The sequence below is a fragment of the Pristiophorus japonicus genome, chromosome 8 (assembly GCF_044704955.1).
Source record: "Pristiophorus japonicus isolate sPriJap1 chromosome 8, sPriJap1.hap1, whole genome shotgun sequence".
Classification (NCBI taxonomy): Eukaryota; Metazoa; Chordata; class Chondrichthyes; family Pristiophoridae; genus Pristiophorus; species Pristiophorus japonicus.
Window position 1 is genome coordinate 81,782,281 of NC_091984.1, and position 23,025 is coordinate 81,805,305.

The 23,025-nt window shown below is 46.7% G+C and overlaps 1 protein-coding gene across 1 annotated transcript in view; it reads left to right on the top strand.

The window, feature by feature from the left end:
• The window catches only part of LOC139269134 (neuronal growth regulator 1-like), a 353,215-nt gene that overhangs the window by 242,601 nt on the left and 87,589 nt on the right, over positions 1 to 23,025 (top strand). The window contains exon 5 of the mRNA XM_070888236.1: positions 12,395 to 12,515. Coding sequence (XP_070744337.1) covers positions 12,395 to 12,515 — 121 coding nt within the window. The remainder of the gene's footprint in view (positions 1 to 12,394; positions 12,516 to 23,025) is intronic.

Here is a 23,025-nt window from a genome sequence, read left to right on the forward strand (position 1 = left end):
AGAGCTTACATTTGTCAGTATTGAATTTCATCTGTGAACGCTGTGCCCACATGGAAATATTGTCAATGTCCTGCTGTAATTCTTTGGCAACTTCATCTGACTTACTAGTCTCCTAGCTTAGTACCATCTGTGAATTTGATCAATTTACATTGTGTATTTGAATCCAGGTCAGTATTCAATGTAAAATACTCTCCTCCCTACCATTCAGACTCAGTAGGAACTGTTACAGGCTGTGACATTCATCTGCTCCATATAATTAGTGATGTTTGGTATCCCTTTACAGTCCTGCTCAGCAACTGTTAATGAACTGCTTGGGAGCAATTTTCCTACTGGGTTGATGCTAAATTCTGAAATCACTGACACCTCAGATTGATACCAAAGCAGAAAATGCAGGAAATGCTCAGCAAGTCAGGCAGCATCTGTAAAGAAAGGACAATGTTGACATTTCAGGCATAGCCCTTCATCTATACAGATTGATAGCCGAGACTGAAAGGAATGTTAGCTTATGCTGATTGTATGGAACAGCTCATTGAAAGAGTCTGCAGCTAATATTGGCTACCCAGTTCGCTGGTGAGTTTCAGGCCAGAATGAGAGATTTCAGTGGAGTTAGAGTGGGTGGGAGAGGAGGAGAAAATACTTTAAGGACAGCATGTCAGTGTTGCTTAAATTAAGGAGATGGGTTTTCAGTAAAATCAATATATGGCATAAGATTTACTTTTATGTTTTAGGTGAGGAGTACATTACTCACCACCATTTATATTTTGCCTTTCTGAATGATGTCCAATAAATCAATAAGCATTTTGGCAATCTCAAGAAATAAAGGCAACATTAGTAATTAATGAGAAGATCATAGCCTAAAATGTTGGTAATATCAGCAGACAAAAGGGAGACCCATTCCTATGATATTCCTCTGACCAATGTTTTAGCGGAGGTGGCTAACATGTAACTGGTATAAAATAAATGAGTTAACATGAGTTAATATAATGGATAGAGGAATGTCATTCAAACACATTAAGCTTTTGTCCACTAATACTGTCAACAGTAATTTGTGAGCACATGAATCCTGGCTAAATTGTATTCTCCTAAAAGTGATGTCAGACTGAACTGTGGCATGAATGACGGATGACCGAGGGAGCTACGAGCAAACTCCTACCTTACTGGCAGTCGGGAGCTGGCCTTTTCTCCCCCATTAAACACTGAATTGCAAGACATAGTATCGAATTATATGGAGAGATTTATTTCAACTGACAAGAAGGTGAAGGAGGGATTAGACTATTCTTTATGTATGAACCCTTATTTTAGTTAATGCCAAATATAGTAGATGTAAAAATCATCATAATTTGATAGTCAAATAGATTTTTACATCTACTCTGAGAATTTTGTTCTTTTTAGAATTTCTACTTTCCCCCCCCGCACCCCCCGTCCTCAGTTAACACCATTTTCAGTCCTACATATCAATCAAAGTTGTCAGTGGTTTTCACCATCTGATTACAAAGTCTATTGTCCGTGTGGGAGGAAATTAAATCATTGCAATGGAGCATGCTGTGAGTAGGTGTCTTAGACTTGAGGTGGCCACAGTTCAGGCTTCTGTCCAGCTTGGTCTAATGATGGGGGAGTTAGGCATGTGTCTGACCCTGCACCTGCAGATGTAAAAAGGACCATCGCAGAGATACAGATGAGGCAGAAAGAGGCATTGCTAACATTCTAACTTCTTACCTTATTTTTCTTCACATAGGTCCATTGGGTGCCCAATTAGAGGGGTGCCCAAAGAAACCAGGCATTGGGGCTAGTGCCAGGACCCTTGTAGAGGATTTACAGTGATCACAGGTGAAGCCTGAAGATTGAACAGGAAAGTTGCCCTTTTAATAGTTTCCTTCCCATCCCCCAGGAAGATCTTTGGGCCTTGAGCCTCTGGCTGCTGCTCTTAGCAACAGCACGAAGGTCTTGATATAAGTGGCTAAGAATGAAGCTGGAGGCCTGAGCAGCCTACAGCTGTGCTCCAATTTCTTCTCCCTTTTGCGAGTGCTAGATCCTGCCAGGAGGTGGGTCTGTGCTGGGGTTGCTCCCTGGCCATGTTAATGGCCTAGGACAGGAAATAGCAGCAGTCCTGGAACCGAACAGACATACCGCACATCACGTGTTCGACTCCTGTCATGTGCCAAGGCAGAAAGATCCAGTAAAAACCATCCTTGTGTTTCTACAATCCATCACACTACATAACAGCTGCAGTGCACGAAAGGAACGTAGTGGCTTAGAAATTCAATGGCACAATGCCCAACTTTCAGACACAAAACGGGCACCTAAGCATCCAATATGGAGCGCACTCATTATGCGCCAGAAGTGTGCCCCCAGAATATTGGTAAAGGCAGAAAAAGAGGCATATCAGGCCCTCGCCTGAAACAGGCATTAGGCCCATTGCATATGCAAATAGGAGGCCTAACACTTGTTAGAGGCTCCCTTCATAAAATTGGACTGCCCCGAGAAAAGGTGGTATGCATATAGCCTAATCAACGGTCCCTAAAGGGCAGGCCAAAGAGGTAGATTTAAAAAAAATACTTTACCAAACGTGGAGCCAGGGGCTGATGTTGTGCTCTTCTACAATGGGCCCAGCTCCATCCCCTCCCAATTCCCTCGCTCTGTTCTCCTGACACCCCCATCCCTCCCAATCGTTTACTCCCTCTTCTCTCAGTCACCCCTTTCCCAGTCACCGCCCTCTCCAATGTGCCCTCTAAGCTGCGCGGCTGCACAGTAATGGGAAAGGTCCCATGCAGGCCACTCACTGGTTTCTCCATTGTAAATATCATACATGCGCAGCAATTTAAAGGGACAGCACACAAAAAGAAACAGGCAGCACAGAACAAAGCGCAGCGTACAGGGAATATTGCCCCCTCCTTCATGAACGCTTCCACCGCATTCTTGATCGCCACCCCTCCTTCCTAATTGCTTCCCGCCCTGTTGCAGTACTTAACTAAGAACCACTGCTAGCAACGCAGTGGGCCGAAATTCAAATCATTTTTATTGGTAAGCTGCCCAGGGATGCTCAGCCAGGTGACAATTCACCATGGCCATTGGAGGGAGCAGCGTGCGGTGACCCGGCCCGGAAATCGGCGCGGTTGCCGGCCTGCAAGACCATCAGCAGGCCGGGGCCATTGGAGGGAGCAGCATGTGGAGGCATACCACTGCAGGGAGCAGCGCGTGCTGCTGCAGGAGGGCGACGGCTACGAAGCCAGGTCGCTGATTGCAGTGCGGGCGGGCACAGCAGGAGGGACGAAGAAGCGGCAAGAGTCCATAGAGGGAAGTGACCGGGGCCCAGGAGAGGTGTGAATCTGGGGCCCAGAAGAGGCAAGGGCCCAGGGGCAGCACGGATCAGCCTACACTGCGATATGTGTGCACGCTTGGTCTGTGCAGCAGAGCTGGTCTCCAGTTAGTCTTGGATAATCCTTGCCACTGGACCAAGACCAGCTCTGTCAAGCCCGTGTGGTGGCTGGTGTGCAATGGCCACCACATCGTAAAAAAAAATCCAAGCACAGGCATCTTCCACCCTTCACGATGTAGTTCGGGATCTGGAATGTTAGGTCCTTCATTGAAATACCTGTGAACTCATCCCTTTTTAGCGCAGAAGCAAGTCATCCTCGCTTCGAGGGACTGCCTATGATGATGATAATGAACTCAGTGGTCTGAGACCTTTAAATGAGGCTTGAAGCCCAATATCAGGTTTGCCTCGGAACTACCTGTTCTGGTGCAGGCCGGTTCAAACCAATTCTTAGGCCAATAATTTTATAAATAGTCTGTATTCATGTGTGCGGCAGGATTCCATTTCTGTGCAGCTATTAGAGAAAGTGGGAGAGAAATTACAAGTATAGTGACTTTCCTGCAATCTCAGCAATCATCCTGGAAGGCTAGTAAGATTTTCTTCAAGAACAAAATTATCTCTCATTCTTTCCACATACAAGTAAAATGATTCAGAGTCTTAACATTAGAGCTGGGCATTAACTGTGCTGTACTGCCCCAGTGAGGAACTCCACATCTAACATTCTACTCCAGTTCAATATCAAAAACTTTAAGTTGATTACACTCAATTAAGAACAGCTGGAATATTGTTACCTTAGAGTACAAGAAGTGGGGGGCGCCAGAGGGACTGGATTACATCATCACTCCCGGCAACCAAATTTTAATTTGAACCACGTAATGTCTATAAATTTAATTTGTTTTAAGTTTGTCGGTTTGAGTGCCCCCCCCCCCCCTTTAATCAGAGGGCACTTGATTTAAGGATTATTGTTTTACAGGTACAACTCAAAATAGTTGAAGGGACAAGTATTGTTACCATGGCTATAAGGCAACAAGATTACTGTCCCTTCTACTTCACAGGCTTGAAGTTAGTGAAGCAATTGGCAAGATCATGCTGGAGGACTGGACCACCATGTCTAATTACGAGAGGCTGTGGCAAAATAGAGGAATTTCTGTATTCTATTTTGTATGATTTTAGAAAGACAGGATAAATGTATTTTAAAAATGGAAGCATCTGTGGGCCTAAATTGCTCTCTGCCCCAAACAGGGTGCACCTTTCGCAGACAAATGATTATTCTCCACCCCATGGATTGGGGTGGAGAATGGAGGTAAATCGGCCTTTTTAAATGTTTTTATTTGTCCGGGCAGTGTTTGAGGCGTCTGAGGGGCGGAAGTGGGTTGGGAGCGGGGCACGAGGCGTGCGGTGTCATCAGCGCCTGCTGAGTACGTCATTGTGATGTGGAAGTGGACTTGCCATGTCGCGCTGACACGTAGCAACGTCCCTCCCCTTCAATTAAAGGGGCGGACCACTGCAAGCTCTGCAGCCACTTTTGTGGTGCCCACTGAGCCACCAGGGAGGGTTTTGGCCAAGCCAATGGCTGGGTACCCAAGAAATGGTGCCGGGCTGCCTGTTGGCGGCCCGGCTGAACCCGTGGTCACCATTGTCGGGCCAACTTTAGAATCGGCTGACAATTAAAATAAAATGGCAGAGTCGGCGGACGCCCTCCCCTTTAAGGGCGGACACGTCGCCCAGCCACTGGCAGCTTCCCACCCAGGGAAAGCTGTCAGGGGCACCAACCGGTGGCCACTCTGCTCCCATGACGCAATTTCCCTCGCGGGGTGGAAAGCGGCCGATGCCAGGCGGTAAGGGGTCGGCGTGTGCCCGACAGGGCGGGAATGTGGGCAGGGCAGGGCGGAAATCTGTTTCCTCCGCGACCCCCCCCCCCCGAGACCCGACGCCACCTACCTGTAAATCCAGCCCGACGTCTTGGGCCCGGCCGTTCAGCCACCTTCTCTCCCATCACCCCCCCTCACCTTCCCTCCCTCCCTCTCTCCTTCCCTCCCTCCCTCCTCTCTCTTTCCCTCCCTCCCTCCTCTCTCCTCTCTCCCCCTCTCCCCCTTCTCCCCCTCCCCCTCTCCCCTTTTCCCCCTCCCCCCTCTCCCCCCTTCACCCCCTCTCCCCTTCTCCCCCTCTCCCCCTCCTTCTCCCCCTCTCCCCCTCCTCCCTTCTCCCCCTCTCCCCCTCTCCCCCCTTCACCCCCTTTCCCCTTCTCCCCCTCCCCCCCTCCCCCTCTCCCCCCCTCTCCCCCTCCTTCTCCCCCTCTCCCCCTCCTTCTCCCCCTCCCCCTTCTCCCCCTCTCCCCCCTTTCCCCTTCTCCCCCTTTTCCCCCTCTCCCCCTTCTCCCCCTCCCCCTCTCCCCCCTTCTCCCCCTTCTCCCCCCTTCTCCCCCTCCTTCTCCCCCTCTCCCCACTTCTCCTCCTCCTCCTCCCCACCCCCTCCTCCCCCCACCCCTCACCTCCTCCCTCCCCAACCCCCTCCTCCCCCCACCCCAACCCCCACCCTCCTCTACCTCCCTCCTCCCCCTCTCCCCCCCAACCCCCTTCTCCCCCTCAACCCCCTTCTCCCCACCCCCTTCTCCCCCCAACCCCCTTCTCCCCCTCCCCCTCCCACCCCCTTCTCCCCCTCCCCTCGCTGTCAGAAACACAGACACTGACAGACAGAGATTGAGAGACACACACACAGACAGACAGAGAGATAAAGACACTGACAGAGACACACTGAGGGGGCCGTCCCAGCACGCTGTTGGAGGACTCCCGATGCTGCAGTCGGTAAGTAGAAAATGTTTTATTTATTGATTTTTTTTTTTTATTATTTTTTATTAATTTTTTTGATGATTTATTGGTTGATTTATTGATGTATTTATCATTTATTATTGATGATGGCTCTTTATTTGTAAAACTAAAGTGTTTAATGTTTGTAAACCGCCCCCCCATTCCCTACGCCTAATTTGTAACCTACGCCTGATTTTCTAAAGTGTAGACAAGGTTTTTTCGAACGTACAAAAATCTTCACTTACTCCATTCTAAGTTAGTTTGGAGTAAGTTTTCACTGCCTAAACTTTGAAAACAGGCGTAAGTGGCCGGACACGCCCCCTTTTGAAAAAAAATTCTGTTCCAAAGTGAAACTATTCTAACTGACTAGAACTGGAGCAAACTAAATGCCGAGAATTCAAATTTCTAAGATACTCCATTCTAAACCAGTTGCTCCAAAAAAACAGGAGCCACTCAGGCCGAAACTTGGCCCCTATTTGTTTGAGATTAAGAGACCTGAGCTGGTGAGGCTTTCCCTCAACCAATTTAGCAGGGTCATTTGGGTTCTTTCCCTCTAAAAAGCTGAGTTCTGTTAGGTGCTTTCTGGTATCTTTAAAAAGATCTGCTCACTACATGCCCTGCCTTGACAACTCACATACAAGCAGTTCCATCATTTTTCATCCAGTGTTCCTGTTGCACCTCTGGTATACTTCTTTCCCTCTTTTTAAGCACTTTTATGAATTAGGTTAATGTTTGCTTCATGTGCATGCCTAGTCACTTGCTACCATCTTGTGTGTTGAATGTAGTTAGTTTAAAGTGAAATTTTGATGCATTGTGCTCTACAAGAAACATTTTCTGTTTATTGCATTTACTGCAAAATTCCAATAAAATATCATTTAGAAATAAATAACAAAATCTCATGTTATTTTGCAAGCCACCAATCCTTGTTAGTGCAATTTTCTTAAGAATCCATTTGGAAGTGTAAAATAAGAAATTAATTGTATAGCTGTTCTTAAAGAAAAAACGTTATAATGCAACTTCTGTCATGAGCAGCAGAAATGCAATGGATGACTAGTTACTGTTTATGGAACTGTAAGTAAATATTAGGATCCATTATAATGTAGTTAGGCAGTGCTGCCTCTGAAATAGGATTTGGTTGGCACACAGACCACACAAGAATGCATATTGTAAGCAGGCAAAAACCTAATTAGGAGAGGGCAAAAACCTAATTAGCTAAAGTCAATTTATTTGAGTGGAATGTCTCGCTCCACATAATACTAACTGGAGTGCTGCGTTGTCTGAAATAGCCAAATTCAAATCCCACACTGCACAGTATTTAAGTTGAATTTTTTAATATTAATAGCCTTTTCTTTTTTGGAATTGCAAAATTCTGTGTTCATTTGTCTGAAGTTTCAGGCACTATTATTACTTTGTATGGATATTAGATCTAAAGCCTTTTGAAGTCATTAGTCTAACACCCATTAACAAACCGGAACTGGCAAATTCAGGTTATCTCCATGTACCAGAATACCATCTGCATGTTCAAAAGAATTACCGATTTTGAATTCCCTGTCTTGCTCTCTGGAAAAACCTCATAACAAGAAAGTGCTGGATACAAAAAAGAAGCAACAAAATGTCTGTAGAAACACATACTGAAAACGTCTGGAAATATAGGGGACAGAATAATTTCATGATCAATATACTTTTTCATGGCTTCAAACCTATGACCCTCCAAAGTCAGTAATGTAATTTGAAGCTCACCATCGCTGTTACAAAGTTTTAATTGTTTGCTTCATTTGTAACAAAAGAGCAGACAGTATAATTAGGCCAATTCATCAAATGGAATCTCTTTCTGGATGTAAGTAACAGGAAGGAACGTGTGCTCTTAAGGAAATAGTTGTTCTTCATTTGATGTAATTACGATAATTGATCATGTTTATTGGGATATATTTGTATATCAGTTCACTTATTGTCCATTTAAATTTGTAAAAAGTGTGGGGATTATGCATGTAAATGTGAATTGTGTGGACCACTGCGGACAAAAATGTATTTCACTCTGAACCTTGTGCAATACTTATTTTAATTGAATCATCTCCAATGCTAATGGGAAAGAATGCTGGAAATCTGAAATAAAAACAGAAAATGCTGGGAATACTCAGCAGGTCAGGCATCATCTGTGGCGAAAGAAACAGAGATAATGTTTCAGGTCGATGACCTTTCATTTGAACTATAGGGGTCAAGTTTCGGTCTGAGTTGCTCCTATTTTTTTGGAGCAACTAGTTTAGAATGGAGTATCTTAGAAATTTGAATTCTCGGCATTTAGTTTGCTCCAGTTCTAGTGAGTTCGAACAGTTTCATTTTAGAACAGATTTTTTTTTCAAAAGGGGGCGGGTCCGGCCACTTACGCCTGTTTTGCAAGTTTAGGCAGCGAAAACTTACTCCAAACTAACTTAGAATGGAATAAGTGTTGATTTTTGTACGCTCAGAAAAACCTTGCCTACACTTAGAAAATCAGGCGTAAGGTAGAGAGATGGCGAGGGGGGTGGGGGGTGCGGGGGTGGAGTTTACAAACATGTAACACATTACTTTTACAAATAAAGAGCCATCATCAATAATAAATTATCAATAAATCAATAAATCAACCAATAAATCAATAAAAAACATTTAAAAATAAAAAATAAAAAAAATAATTAAAAAATCAATAAATAAAAAATTAAGTTTCTACTCACCGACTGCAGCACCGGGAGCCCTCCAACAGCGTGCTGGGACGGGGCCCCCCCAATGTCTCTCTCTGTCTCTGTCAGTGTCTCTCCCTCTCTGTCTGTCTGTCAGTGTGTATCTCTCTCTCTGTCAGTGTCTCTCTCTCTGTCTCTGTCAGTGTCTCTCTCTCTCTGTCTGTCTGTCAGTGTCTCTCTCTCTGTCTGTCAGTGTCTCTGTGTTTCTGACAGCGAGGGGTGGGGGGAGGAGATGGAGGGAAGAAAGGGGAAGCAGGGAGAGAGGGGAGAGGGAAGGAGGGAGGGAGGGGAGAGAGGGGAGGGAGGGGAAGAGAGGGAGGAAGGGGGAGGGAGAGAGAGGGAGGGAGGCAGGGAGAGAGGGGAGGGAAGGGGAGGAGAGGGAGGGAGGGAGAGCGGTGGGAGGCTGAATGGACCCGACCGATGTGAGGAAGCTGTGCCGAAGACTTTGGGCGGGGTCCGCCCCCAGCAAGATGCCGGGCTGGCGGGCCCCACCAAAGATGTGGAGAGGGGGAGGGGGAGTGGACCGGACCGGACCTGAGCAGAGGGGGGGAGGAGCCGGAGCGCAGGGGGAGTTGAATTGGAGGGGTGGGGGGGTGGGAGGGCGGTGCGGGAGAGAGCCGGTCTGGGAGCATGAGCTGGGGGGGCGGGGGGGTGGGTGCGGGAGAGAGCCGGACTGGGAGCTGGGGTGGGGGGGCAGGTGGGAGAGAGCCAGACTGGGAGCGGGAGCTGGAGGGGACGGGGGTGGCGGTGTGGGAGAGAGAGCCAGACCGAGAGCGGGAGCGGGAGCTGGAGGGGTGGTGCGGGAGAGAGCCGAGCTGGGGGTGGGGTGCGGGGAGAGAGCCGGAGGGAGCAGGAGCTGAACGGAGGGGGGGGGGTGGGGGGAGCCGGCGCCGGAGCAGGAGCTGGAGGAGGGAGTTCTAGTCGATCTTCGCCGCCCCAGTGAGCCATTCGGCCAGGGCTCGGGGCGGCGTGCTTCGGGCCCCTCCCACAGAGCCTCGGGCGCCTGGAGCTACTGCACATGCCCGCACACTGTAGAGCGCATGTGCAGAGGTCCCGGCACTGTTTTCAGCGCCGGGACCTGGCTCCGCCCCCCACAGTTTGTGCTGCGCTGCGCCGAGGGCCTGGATCGACCTGAGGGAGTGGAGAATACCGAGGTAAGTTTTCAGCGCGGTTTTGAGTGCAGAAATCAGGCGTGGCTCGTTCTAGGCGCGGCCCAAAACTTGATCCCAATGAAGGGAGAACTTTTCAACAACCAATAGGTTATAAACTGCAATTTGTTTTATTTCAGGAGTTTGTTCCAAAATTCTGATACATGACCAGCTAAAAGAAACTCTATATTGATCATAGCCTCTGTTATACATTATATGTTATGCTGTTGCAGAAGCTAAACTAAATATCACCTTAGCTCAGTAACACTCCTACCTCCAAGGCAGCTGTGGGCTCAAGTCTCAATCGATGACTGGAGAAAATAGTCGAAACTAACACTTCAGTGCAGTACTAAGGGAGTGCTATCTTCCTGGCTGAGCCATTAAACAGAGCTGTTCAGCCTGTTCAGGTGGATGTAAAAGATCCCACGACCCTTTTTTAAGAAGAGTAGGAAGTTGAGCCCCATTCCACAATTTGAGCACATAATCCAGACTGACACTCAGTCCAGTACTGATGGAGTGCTGCATCGGCAGAGCTTTTGTCTTTCAGATGATAATTAAACGAGGCCCCATCTGTTTGTTCAGGTGGGTGTAAATGATCCCATGGCACTATTTGAAGAAGGTGTACTGGTCAATATTTATCCCTCAACCAACATCAAAACAGATTATCTGGTTATTCATCTCATTACTGTTCTGGGGCCTTGCTGTGTGCAAATTGGCTGCTGCGTTTGCCTACAAAACAACAGTCACTGCATTTTAAAAGTAACTGATTGATTTTGCAGGTCCTGAGGTTATGAAAGGTGCTATATTAATGCAAGTTCCTGCTTCTTTTCCTGCTTCTTTCTTACAGGAAATTGAATGAAATCATTGAGAGAAAAAGTTATTCTATAAAAACTCAAAATTGATAATTACCTATGGGAGGTTTTGAACATACTTGAACATACTTTATGAATGACATTTGTCCGCGTGATATACAACATTGGCAGCAGTGTTATGCAAGATGACCTTAATTCAACACGAAAGCACATGTGTTTGTTTTATATGTGTCAGCCGTGGCTCAGTGGATAGCACTCTCGCCTCTGAGTCAGAAGGTGTGGGTTCAAGTCCCACTCCAGAGACTTGAGCACATAATCCAGGCTGGCACTCCCAGATACTGAGGGAATGCTGCACTCTCGGAGGTGCAATCTCAGGTGGACATAAAAGATCCCATGCCACTATTTCGAAGAAAAGCAAAGGAGTTCTCCCCGGCCAATATTTATCCCTCAATCAACATCACAAAAGACAGATGATCTGGTCGTCATCACAACGCTGTTTGTGGGAGCTTGCTTTGTACAAATTAGTTGCCACATTTCCTACATTAATTCAGTGACTACACTTTAAAAGTACCTCATTGGCTGTGAAGCGCTTTGAGACATCCTGAGGTCGTGAAAGGCGCTATAGAAATACAAGACTTTCGTAGAATAGAATCATAGAAAATTACGACACAGAAGGACGCTATTCGGCCTATTGTGTCCATGTCGGTCGTAAAAGAACTACCCAGCCTACTCCCACCTTCCAGCACTAGGTCTGTAGCCCTCTAGGTCACAGCTCTTTAAGCGCACATCCAAGTACATTTTAAATGTGATGAGGGTTTCTGCCTCTACCACCCTTTCAGGCAGTGAGTTCCAGGCCTTCACCACCCTCTGGGTGAAGTTTTTTATCCTAATCGCCCCTCTAATCCTTCTACTAATTACTTTAAATCTATGCCCCCTGGTTATTGACCCCTCTGCAAAGGGAAACTGGTCCTTCCTATCCACTCTATCTAGCCCCCTCATAATTTTATACAGCTCAATTAAATTTCCCCTCAGTCTCCTCTGTTCCAAAGAAAACAACCCCAGCCTATCCAATCTTAGCTCGTAGCTAAAATTTTCCAGTCCTGGCAATGTCCTTGTAAATCTTCTCTGCACTCTTTCTAGTGCAGAGGAGATTTATAAGGATGTTACCTTTTTAACTACCTTATCAACCTGTCCTGCTACCTTTAAGGATCTGTGGACATACACTTTCAAAGATGCTAAACTCCTTAATACTTGCTCTCTTACTATGTTTACCCCATCCAATATTTCACTCTCTTCCTGCTTAACTTCAACATCGGCATCGCCCCCCCCATCTTTTCTGAAGACAGCCGCAAAGTATTCATTAAATACCTTACCCACATAGATCATCATTTTGGTCCCTAATCGACCCTACTCTTTCCTTAGTTATCCTCTTTCTATGTGAAGTACATACCACTGGGCGTGAATCAACATCGAGATTGGTCTGCAGACTTCTGCAGATCCAAAAATTATCAATCTAACTTTACAAAATAGCAGAATACTTTCAGTTCTCACACTTTGTTTGTGGGTGATGTGCTAACACTGTGATCATTGTCTGTTCCAGACCCTCCCTCAAGAATGGAAATTAAGAGCCATGGGATGGTACTCGGTAAAGGTGGACTACTGCGATGCGAGGCTTTAGCAGTTCCTGCAGCAGCCTTTGAATGGTATAAAGGAGACAAAAAGTAAGTCCACGCTTTGAAGAACATCAGATGTCTGCTTTTTCTCTGATTGTCTTTCATTTTCATGCCACATGTTAAACAAAATGTTGGCTGTTATCGACAGCTATAGTGATAAACTATTAGCGTGTTATGCTGCAGAAGTGACCATAATGTAATAATGCCCAAAGCTAAAAATTTAGGTGTTATGAATGAACACTCATGATCACTTTGCTAGAATGGCTCCAGGGATGAGGGAATCATCATCATAGGCAGTCCCTCGGAATCGAGGAAGACCTGCTTCCACTCTTAACATGAGTTCTTATGTGGCTGTACAGTCCAATAGGAGAACCACAATCTCTGTCACAGGTGGGACAAATGAGGGAATATAGTTGCGTGGATAAACTAGAGAAGTTGGGGTTTTGCTCCTCGGAGCAGAGAAGGCGAAAGGAAGATTTGATCGAAGTGTTTAAAATGATGAAGGATTTAGATAGAGTAAATAAAGAGAAACAGTTTCGAGTGGCTGAAGGGTCAATAACGAAAGGGCATAGATTTAAGGTGATTGGCAAAAGAACCAGAGGTGACACGAGGAAAAATATTTTAACGCAATGAGTGGTTAGGATTTAGAATGCACTACCTCATAGGGTAGTGGATACAGATTCAATAGTAGCCTTCAAAAGGCAATTGGATAAATGCTTGAAGAAGAAATAATTGCAGGGATAAGGGGAAAGAGCAGGGGAATGGGACTGACTGGATTGCTCTTTGAAAGAGCCGGTGCAGACTTAGGGCCCAAGTTTCGGCCTCAGTTGCTCCTGATTTTTTGGAGCAACTGGTGTAGAACGGAATATCTTAGAAATTCAAATTCTCAGCATTTAGTTTGCTCCAGTTCTAGTCAGTTAGAACAGTTTCACTTTGGAACAGAATTTCTTTTTCAAAAGGGGGCGTGTCCGGCCACTTACGCCTGTTTTCAAAGTTTCGCCAGTGAAAACTTACTCCAAACTAACTTAGAATGGAGTAAGTGAAGATTTTTGTACGCTCGAAAAAACCTTGTCTACACTTTAGAAAATCAGGCGTAGGTTACAAATCAGGCGTAGGGAATGCGGGGGGGGCGGGGTTTAAAGGGAAGTTTACAAACATTAAACACTTCAGTTTTACAATTAAAGAGCCATCATCAATAATAAATGATAAAAACATCAATAAATCAACCAATAAATCAATCAAAAAAAATTGATAAGAAATATATATTTTTTTAAATCAATAAATAAAACATTTTCTACTTACCGACTGCAGCACCGGGAGCCCTCCAACAGCGTGCTGGGCTGCCCTCCCCAGTGTGTCTCTGTCAGTGTCTCTATCTCTCTGTCTGTCTGTCTGTGTGTGTCTCTCACTCTCTGTCTGTCAGTGTCTGTTTCTGACAGCGAGGGGAGGGGGAGGAGTGGGGTAGAGGGAGAGAGGGGGGGCAGGGGGAGAGGGGGAGGGAGGGAAGTGGAGGAGGGGGAGGGAGGGAAGGGGAGAAGGGTGAGGGGGGAGAGAAGGGGGGGAGGTGGAGAAGGGGAAGGGGGGAGGAGAAGGGGGGAGAGGGGAAGGGGAAAGGGGGGGAGAGGGGAAGGGGAAAGGGGGGAGAGGGGAAGGGGAAAGGGGGGGAAAGGAGAAGGGGGGGGAAAGGAGAAGGGGGGGAAGGAGAAGGTGGGTGGGTGGCTGAATGGGCCGGGCCCGTCCGGGCCCAAGACTTCGGGCAGGGCCCGGTCCCCAGCACCAGATTTACAGGTAGGTGGCATTGGGTCGGGTCGGGTCCGGGGTTGAGAGCGCGGGTCGGGTCGGGGGGGGGGGGGGGGGGGGGGACGATGGAGGTCGGGTTGGTTCGGGTCGGGGGGGGAGAGAGGGAGAGCGGGTCGGTTCGTGTCGGGGGCGGGGGGAGGGAGGTCAGGTCGGGGGGCGGGGATGGTGGGGGAGCGCGGGTCGGGTCCAGTCCGGGGGGGGGGGAAGGGAGTCGAGTTGGGTCAGGAGGAAGCAGGAGCTGGGCGTGGGAGGAGCCTTATGCACGCAGCCCCAGTGAGGCCATTCGGCCAGGGCTAGGGGCTGCGTGCTTCGGGCCCCTCCCACACAGTTTTGGGCGCCTGGAGCTACTGCACATGCGTGCCCACTGTAGTGCGCATGTGCAGAGGTCCTGGCACTGTTTTCAGCGCAGGGACCTAGCTCCGCCCCCTACAGCTCGTGCTGCGCTGCGCCCGGCCCAAGAGGACCAGCAGGGAGCCGGAGAATCTGGAAGTTTTTTTTAGGCGCACTTTGTGGCGCGAAAAACGGGCGTCCAGGTCGGGGCTGCGCTGTTCTAGGCATGGCCCGAAACTTGGGCCCTGAGTGCCGAATGGCTTCCTTCTGTGCTGTACTATTTTACAGTGCAGGCAAGGGCAAGTGAAGAGGGGATGGGGTGGGGGTGTGGGGCTGGGAGTGAGCGGAGAGGTCAAGTGTTCAAACACCCTGTCTACTTTCATAGAGATAGCTAATGAGTATGATAGTCTGGTAGCAATTTTTATAATACTGGACGCATTGTTCATTACTGTGCACAAAGGTCAACTGAGACCAGCGTTAGAAAGGCAAACGTTTGTAAGAGAAAGGCATTGGGACAGTAGACAGTTAGCCAGACATGACTCAAGATGGAAATAAGAGTGTAATGTGAATGATATTCAGAGAAAAACTGTATATTCAGCATTCCTGTTTCAGCTTTTGAAGATTTTCTTTTTTTCTATAGTCTCCCTGATAGTATTTTTAACTTACCCTTTATGATCTTTTTTCAACAAAATGACAACTTTTCATGTATTTTTCATAAGCATGTACCCTGCTTTCTAACATTAGCCGGCAATTACTCCTCTGTGACCCTTGTTCTATTGCGTACTGATTGTGCCTATTGAAGAATTTTCTGCTGCATGAATTTCTAACTGTGATAACTATCTAATGTTCAGCAAATGGCACTGAATGTTCCAGTCAAATGATGCAATGAATACCCATGAGTAATATATTTCATGTAAATATACAACATGATGCCAGGATTTTTATCTTAATTTTATTGCTGCAGCTGCTTTATTTTTCTATCCACTTTTAGCCGTGGTTTGGTGACCATTTCACGTATACAAGGCAACTGCAACCAAGTAATAATTTGCATTCCAAAATGATGTACAATGACATTAAAGTAATGTATGCCATGAAAAGTCTGAAAATGCACTTTGCAACGTGTATGGTTACTATACCACTGAAGTCTAGCAACCTGCACTATCACAACTGAAGCAATTATCCCAGTACTCAGGACAGCCACTGGAATATTAAAAGTACCATGAGATAACATTGAGTTCTTGTAGTGACTGAGTTGATAATTACATTGGGATTGATTTTCAATTCCTGCACTGATTGGGCGGGCGATAGGCAGGTCATCTACTCAGCCCTCCCGATGATGTTGGCCGGAGGCCCAATCGAAGTTCACGATTGGACCTCATTTAAGGGGCACGTTGCCAGTACTAATCATGCTAATTCTACATATTCTGGGAGAGTGCCGCTTCTAAAAGCCAGCTTGCATCTCTTAAAGGGAAAATGTAGTTTTTATTGGTGGTGTGAGGAAAGTACATTTGTGGAGCTTGTCGACAGCCAAGACACCCAGACTTTCGAATACAGCAGTGGAGGTGCTTATTGACAAAGTAATGGCAAGGAATGAGGTCCTGAATCCCTCAAATTGAAGATGGAGGCTACATCAAATTAGTCAGCAGGCAGAGAGAGAGGTGCCAGCAGATTTAATTGCAAGACCTGGCTGCAATGCCAGTAAAGGTTTATGCGCTCGATTTTACACTTTTGTGATTATCGCCCAAAAATGGGTTTCCGACGTGGCCAGTAAAAATGGGTTTTCAGATCGGCGACTTCGCGCCCATTGTCAAAGCACCTCGTCTCCATTTTTGAAATTGGGCATTACCGCGAGCGATATGAAATGGGCGGTAGCTTTAAATCTCGCTGACCTTCTGCCGTAAAGTGTCGCCGTCCTTAGCAGCGGCATGGCAATGCTCGATTCCCGTGATTCAGGAGGTCAAGGGTCATCATGACATGCGCAGAAGAGGAGACAGAGAGAGAGGGAGCTGAGAGGGACTGAAAGCGTGTGTGTGGCTGTGGTGTGTGCTTGTTTGGCTGTTGTAGGAGGCATGACGGAGATTCACCAGCAGCAAAAAGCCTACTAAGCACCAAGAATGTAGTTGGCACCGAGTTTTTGTCCAAAAAATAAAATATAACATGGAAGGGATGGTGGAGGCCCTGGAGCTGATAGCCAGGAACATTGGTGGCAGAGGGCTCCCAGTGGTCCCGGAGCACCGCACTGCACCCCAAGGTGCCGCATCCCCATTGCCAACCACACATGAGAGCCAGGCGCACGTTCCCACCTTGGGACCGTCCTCTCCCGGATCCGTCCAAGTAGCGGTTTGGCCGTCATCCCCCCACCCCTCCCCCAATGAAGCATCGCCTGAGGAGCTCTGCGACCAGGCGGCTTGGAGTCAGGAGGGAAGGAGAAGGGGTAGAGGTGGGGATGAGAAGCTGAGTGGGGGAGTGTGGGGGAGGGTTGGATTTTGACAGAAATACTAATGATTTCAGACAACTGTTCGGTTTAAATGTTTTTTATTTAACAAAACCTTGTTGTGCATTGGCTCAGATGCTGGTGATTCCTTAAGCAGTGACAGGATCGGTCCAAGTCAGCATAGATTTATGAAAGTGAAATCATGCTTGAAAAATCTTCGAGAATTTTTTGAGGATGTAACTAGTAGAGTGGACAAGGGAGAACCAGTGGATGTGGTGTATTTGGACTTTCAAAAGACTTTTGCCAATGTCCCACACAAGAGATTAGTGTGCAAAATTAAAGCACATGGTATTGGGGGTAATGTATTGACGTGAATAGAGAACTAGTTGGCAGTCAGGAAGCAAAGAGTAGGAACAAATGGGTCCTTTTCAGAATGGCAGGCAGTGGCTAGTAGTGTACCGCAAGGTTCAGTGCTGGGCCCCAGCTATTTACAATATACATTAATGATTTGGACGAAGGAATTGAATGTAATATCTCTAAGTTTGCAGATGACACTAAGCTGAATGGCAGTGTGAGCTGTGAGGAGGATGCTAAGAGGCTGCAGGGTGACTTAGACAGGTTAGGTGAGTGGGCAAATAAATGCATGGCAGATGCAGTATAACGTGGATAAATGTGAGGTTATCCACTTTGGTGGCAAAAACAAGGAGGCAAAATATTATCTGAAAATGGTGACAGATTAGGAAAAGGGGAGGTGCAACGAGACCTGGGTGTCATGGTACATCAGTCATTGAAAGTTGGCATGCAGGTACAGCAGGCGGTGAAGAAGGCAAATGGCATGTTGGCCTTCATAGCCAGAGGATTTGAGTATAGGAGCAGGGAGGTCTTGCTGCACTTGTACAGGGCCTTGGTGAGGCCACACCTTGAATATTGTGCACAGTTTTGATCTCCTAATCCGAGGAAGGACATTCTTGCTATTGAGGGAGTGCAGCGAAGGTTCACCAGACTGATTCCCGGGATGGCAGGACAGACATAAGAAAGACTGGATCGACTAGGCTTATATTCACTGGAATTTAGAAGAATGATAGCGGATCTCATAGAAACATATAAAATTCTGATGGGATTAGACAGGTTAGATGCAGGAAGAATGGTCCTGATGTTGGGGAAGTCCAGAACCAGGGGTCACAGTCTAAGGATAAGGGGTAAGCCATTTAGCACTGAGATGAAGAGAAACTTCTTCACTCAGAGAGTTGTGAACCTGTGGAATTCTCAACCACAGAAAGTTGTTGAGGCCAGTTCGTTAGATATATTCAAAAGGGAGTTAGATGTGGCCCTTATGGCTCAAGGGATCAAGGGATATGGAGAGAAAGCAGGAATGGGGTACTGAAGTTGCATGGTCAGCCATAATCATATTGAATGGTGGTGCAGGCTCGAAGGACCGAATGGCCTACTCCTGCACCTATTTTCTATGTTTCTATGTTTAACATCAAAGGGTATAATTATACTTAATTCAATCAACTTAAAATTTAACTGTCACCAAGGTGATGCCCACCATTGATGTATGACCTGCACATCCAGCAGTGTGTCAGGCTTATAAATAACACCAGTGTTCTTTCAGGCAAAGCAATCATTGATGAGCTCCGGATGTAAGGCTCTTGCAGCTATCATGCCACCATGGGCTCTTTCATGTGGTTTACAGGGGGGCGGGGGCATGGCTTCTGCGTCAGCCTGATTGTCTGGGCCGATGTCAGCGTCCACCTCCTCGTTCTCCTCTTCCTCTCTCTGGTGAGGTGGACTGTCAGACTCATCAGGCAATTCTTGTCCCCTCCTGATAGCGAAGATGTGCAGCATGGGACACACCACTTCGAATTGAGCTACCTGCTCAGCGTAGTATTGGAGCTCGCCTCCTGAGTGGTCCAGGCATCTAAAGCGCTGCTTAAGCACTCCAATGGTTTTCTCCATGATATTGCGAGTGGCTCTGTGGCTCTCGTTGTATCACCTCTCGACTTCGGTGTGGGTGTCACGCAGGAGGGTCATCAGCCAGGTGGCGAGGCCATATCCTTTGTCACCAAGCATCCAGCATGACCTTGTGGCTGATTGTTAAAGAACATAAAGAAAAAAAGGTGGAATTCTCTACCACAGAAAGTAGTTGAGGCCAATTCACTACATATATTCAAAAGGGAGTTAGATGAAGTCCTTACTACTCGGGGGATCAAGGGGTATGGCGTGAAAGCAGGAAGGGGGTACTGAAGTTTCATGTTCAGCCATGAACTCATTGAATGGCGGTGCAGGCTAGAAGGGCTGAATGGCCTGCTCCTGCACCTATTTTCTATGTTTCTATAAGAACATAAGAATTAGGAACAGGAGTAGGCCATCTAGCCCCTCGAGCCTGCTCCGCCATTCAACAAGATCATGGCTGATCTGGCCGTGGACTCGGCTCCACTTACCTGCCCGCTCCCCAAAACCCTTAATTCCCTTATTGGTTAAAAATCTATCTATCTGTGATTTGAATACATTCAATGAACTAGCCTCAACTGCTTCCTTGGGCAGAGAATTCCACAGATTCACAACCCTCTGGAAGAAGAAATTCTTTCTCAACTCGGTTTTAAATTGGCTCCACCGTATTTTGAGGCGGTGCCCCCTAGTTCTCGTCTCCCCGACCAGTGGAAACAACCTCTCTGCCTCTATCTTGTCTATCCCTTTCATGATTTTAAATGTTTCTATAAGATCACCCCTCATCCTTCTGAACTCCAACGAGTAAAGATCCAGTCTACTCAATCTATCATCATAAGGTAACCCCCTCATCTCCGGAATCAGCCTAGTGAATCGTCTCTGTACCCGCTCCATCTTCTTTAAGTAAGGTGACCAAAACTGCACGCAGTACTCCAGGTGCGGCATCACCAATACCCTGTACAGTTGCAGCAGGACCTCCCTGCTCTTGTACTCCATCCCTCTCGCAATAAAGGCCAACATTCCATTCGCCTTCCTGATTACCTGCTGCATCTGCAAACTAACTTTTTGGGATTCATGCACAAGGACCCCCAGGTCCCTCTGCACCGCAGCATGTTGTAATTTCTCCCCATTCAAATAATATTCCCTTTTACTGTTTTTTTTCCCAAGGTGGATGACCTCACACTTTCCGACATTGTATTCCATCTGCCAAACCTTAGCCCATTCGCTTAACCTATCTAAATCTCTTTGCAGCCTCTCTGTGTCCTCTACACAACCCGCTTTCCCACCAATCTTTGTGTCATCTGCAAATGTTGTTACATTACACTCTGTCCCCTCTTCCAGGTCATCTATGTATATTGTAAACAGTTGTGGACCCAACACCGATCCCTGTGGCACACCACTAACTGCCGATTTCCAACCCGAAAAGGACCCATTTATCCCGACTCTCTGCTTTCTGTTAGCCAGCCAATTCTCGATCCATGCTAATACATTTCCTCTGACTCCGCGTACATTTATCTTCTGCAGTAACCTTTTGTGTGGCACCTTCTCGAATGCCTTTTGGAAATCTAAATACACCACATCCATCGGTATACCTCCATCCACCATGCTCGTTATATCCTCAAAGAATTCCAGTAAATTAGTTAAACATGATTTCCCCTTCATGAATCCATGTTGCATCTGCTTGATTGCACTATTCCTATCTAGATGTCCCGTTATTTCTTCCTTAATGATAGCTTCAAGCATTTTCCCAACTACAGATGTTAAACTAACCGGCCTATAGTTACCTGCCTTTTGTCTGCCCCCTTTTTTAAACAGAGGTGTTACATTAGCTGCTTTCCAATCCGCTGGTACCTCCCCAGAGTCCAGAGAATTTTGGTAGATTATAACGAAAGCATCTGCTATAACTTCCACCATCTCTTTTAATACCCTGAGATGCATTTCATCAGGACCAGGGGACTTGTCTACCTTGAGATTCATTAGCCTGTCCAGCACTACCCCCCTAGTGATAGTGATTGTCTCAAGGTCCTCCTTTCCCACATTCCCGTGACCAGCAATTTTTGGCATGGTTTTTGTGTCTTCCACTGTGAAGACCGAAGCAAAATAATTGTTTAAGGTCTCAGCCATTTCCACGTTTCCCATTATTAAATCCCCTTTCTCATCTTCGAAGGAACCAACGTTTACTTTAGTCACTCTTTTCCATTTTATATATCGGTAAAAGCTTTTACTATCTGTTTTTATGTTTTGCGCAAGTTTACTTTCGTAATCTATTTTTCCTTTCTTTATTGCTTTCTTAGTCATTCTTTGCTGTCGTTTAAAATTTTCCCAATCTTCTAGTTACCCACTAACCTTGGCCACCTTATACGCATTGGTTTTTAATTTGATACTCTCCTTTATTTCCTTGGTTATCCACGGCTGGTTATCCCTTCTCTTACCGCCCTTCTTTTTCACTGGAATATATTTTTGTTGAGCACTCTGAAAGAGCTCCTTAAAAGTCCTCCACTGTTCCTCAATTGTGCCACCGTTTAGTCTGTGTTCCCAGTCTACTTTAGCCAACTCTGCCCTCATCCCACTGTAGTCCCCTTTGTTTAAGCATAGTACGCTCGTTTGAGACACTACTTCCTCACCCTCAATCTGTATTACAAATTCAACCATGCTGTGATCACTCATTCCAAGATGATCTTTTACTCGGAGATCGTTTATTATTCCTGTCTCATTACACAGGACCAGATCTAAGATAGCTTGCTCCCTTGTAGGTTCTGTAACATACTGTTCTAAGAAACAATCCCGTATGCATTCTATGAATTCCTTCTCAAGGCTACCCCGTGCGATTTGATTTGACCAATAGATATGTAGGTTAAAATCCCCCGTGCTTACTGCCGTTCCTTTTTCACATGCCTCCATTATTCCCTTGATTATTGTCCCCCCCACCGTAAAGTTATTATTTGGGGGCCTATAAACTACGCCCACCAGTGACTTTTTCCCCTTACTATCTCTAATCTCCATCCACAATGATTCAACAGTTTGTTCATTAGAGCCAATATCGTCTCTCACAACTGCCCTGATATCATCCTTTATTAACAGAGCTACTCCACCTCCTTTCCCTTCTTGTCTATCTTTCCGAAGTGTCAGATACCCCTGTATGTTTAATTCCCAGTCTTGGCCACCCTGCAACCACGTTTCTGTAATGGCCACCAAATCATACCCATTTGTAATGATTTGAGCCGTCAGCTCATTTACTTTGTTTCGAATGCTGCGTGCGTTTAGCTAAAATGTTTTAATACTAGTTTTTAAACCATGATTTTTAGTTTTGACCCCTCCTGCAGCCCCTTTATAGTCAAACATATTGTCCCTTCCTATCACCTTGTGGTTTACACTTACCCCAGTGCTACTCTGCTCGGTTTCCTCTTGCCTTTTGCATCCTTTCTTGGGGTTCTGTTCATCTAAGCTCTCACCCACTCTAACTAGCTCAGAGCTCTCTCCTGGGTTCCCATCCCTCTGCCAAGCTAGTTTAAAGCCCTCCCAACTGCACTATAAAAACCACCCACGAGAACATTGGTCCCGTCTCTGTTGAGGTGTAACTTGTCCGACTTGTACAGGTCCCACCTATCCCAGAAGCGGTCCCAATTGTTCAGGAAACTAAAGCCCTCCCTCCTACACCAATGCCCCAGCCACGTATTTATCTGACTAGCCTTCCTATTTCTACCCTCACTAGTACGTGGCACTGGCAGTAATCCCGAGATTACCACCTTTGAGGTCCTGGCTTTCAATCTTACTCCTAGCTCCCTAAACTCAGCTTTCAGGACCTCACCCCTCTTTCTACCTATGTCGTTGGTACAATGTGGACCACAACCACTGGCTGTTCCCCTTCCCTCCCCAGAATGCCCTGCAGTCGCTCAGTGACATCATTGACCCTTGCACCAGGGAGGCAACACACCATCCTGATGTCACTTTTGCTGCCGCAGAAGTGCCTATCTGCTCCCCTAACTATTGAATCTCCGATCACTATAGCCCTTCTCGTCTTCTTCCTCCCCCCCGTGCAGCTGA